This window comes from Temnothorax curvispinosus, unplaced genomic scaffold, assembly GCF_003070985.1.
Source record: "Temnothorax curvispinosus isolate PA1 unplaced genomic scaffold, ASM307098v1 QBEX01007739.1, whole genome shotgun sequence".
NCBI classification, from domain to species: domain Eukaryota; kingdom Metazoa; phylum Arthropoda; class Insecta; order Hymenoptera; family Formicidae; genus Temnothorax; species Temnothorax curvispinosus.
The window spans coordinates 331-1,720 of NW_020217519.1; the positions used below are offsets into that span (position 1 = coordinate 331).

At 30.8% G+C, this 1,390-nt stretch overlaps 1 protein-coding gene across 1 annotated transcript; it reads right to left on the reverse strand.

Annotated features, from left to right (window-relative positions):
• Positions 1-223: 223 nt before the first annotated feature.
• LOC112457384 (spermine oxidase-like) lies at positions 224-1,387 on the reverse strand (the record flags this gene model as incomplete). Its single annotated transcript, XM_025020396.1, has 5 exons — positions 224-358; positions 572-692; positions 794-993; positions 1,139-1,270; positions 1,352-1,387. Coding segments are annotated over 5 exons (600 nt in total), but the record flags the coding sequence as incomplete, so codon positions are not given.
• Positions 1,388-1,390: the final 3 nt, after the last annotated feature.

Sequence of the window (1,390 nt, forward strand, 5' to 3'; positions counted from 1 at the left end):
ATTTTATTAAACTGGAAAAAATCACAATTTAGTGAAAAATATAAGTTTTAATTTATAAAAATTAAAAATTTTGTGGCAAAAAATGTTTAAGAATCGATTTTTCCGCAATTTTTTAAAACGTATTTGATTAAGTAAAATAATAATTAATTAATGTGATAAAAATGAATGCTTTAAGCGTTATTATTGTAATATTGTATTTATTACGCTATTGATATTAAGCTTTAAATGAATTTCAATCGACATAATCTTACCTTTCAAAGTTGATTAGTCTATCAGCTTCGCGGAAACCAGTTTCCACGGCGCCGTGTACAGTAGAATAATAATGATCGTGCGTAGCTTCTCCAGCGAAAAGAATTATCTAATCATGATTAATTTCGTTAATGTCAATAGTCTTTCTTGTACAATACGATCAACTTATATAAGATAAAACTACATGACAGACTAAGGCTAAAAATAGAACATATCTTGATTTTTTGACAAAATGAAGAATCAACATAAAACGATGAGGAGACTAACTATAATGTGTCAAATAATGAAAAATATTATGTTATCTTTATTTTTGGATACTTACAGGTTTATTTCCACTCATAATTGGTTCGGCCAGATCTCTCGGTTTTACATCCATTTGTTCGGAAACCATGCTTTGGAAACTATACGAGCCTCGAAAATGTTCATCGGTATACCATTTAGATCTAAAAGTTAAAAAAAAAACAGGCAATATAGTAAGGCCATAAATTAAAGCGGATCTAATTATTTTTCTTTCAATCAGTTCCAATGGAAAATTAATAATAACCTTAATATTCTCGTTGGTTTCACAACATTGTAATGTTCTCCAAATGATTTATTTAACAATAAATACAATCCGTCGTATACGTCAACATCCGATAAGGTTTCTATGTGTCTCGCGTTTTTTCCAGTTATCCAAGCACATAAAAGATTCGGCTTATAAGCCACAGTGAAAAACGTGAACACGTCACAGAGCCACTCGCTACTCTAAAACAAATATTTGATGAGATTAGTAAAAGGATAGGGAAAAAATCGTCGAAATTGACTTTTAAACAAATTATTCGTTATAATCTGCAAGTTTAGATAGGCATTCGGAAACATTCTTAGATTAGACACTCGAATATTTACTTACTTGACCATAAGTTTGCAAGAATTCCTCTTTAACTTTTTCTGGCCAGATAAAATCAAAGGTGGCTTTATCCTCCGGCCACCATCTATGAGGAAATTCAAGGTAAACCTTGTTCGCTGTTCCAATATTTAATCCCTGCGATATAATGATGTTAATTAACATCAACATACACATAACATGCCATTTTATTTTACAGTACTGTATTGTTAATAAAACCTCTATCGCCCGTTGTTTCTTCTGCGATAAGGGTGGTAC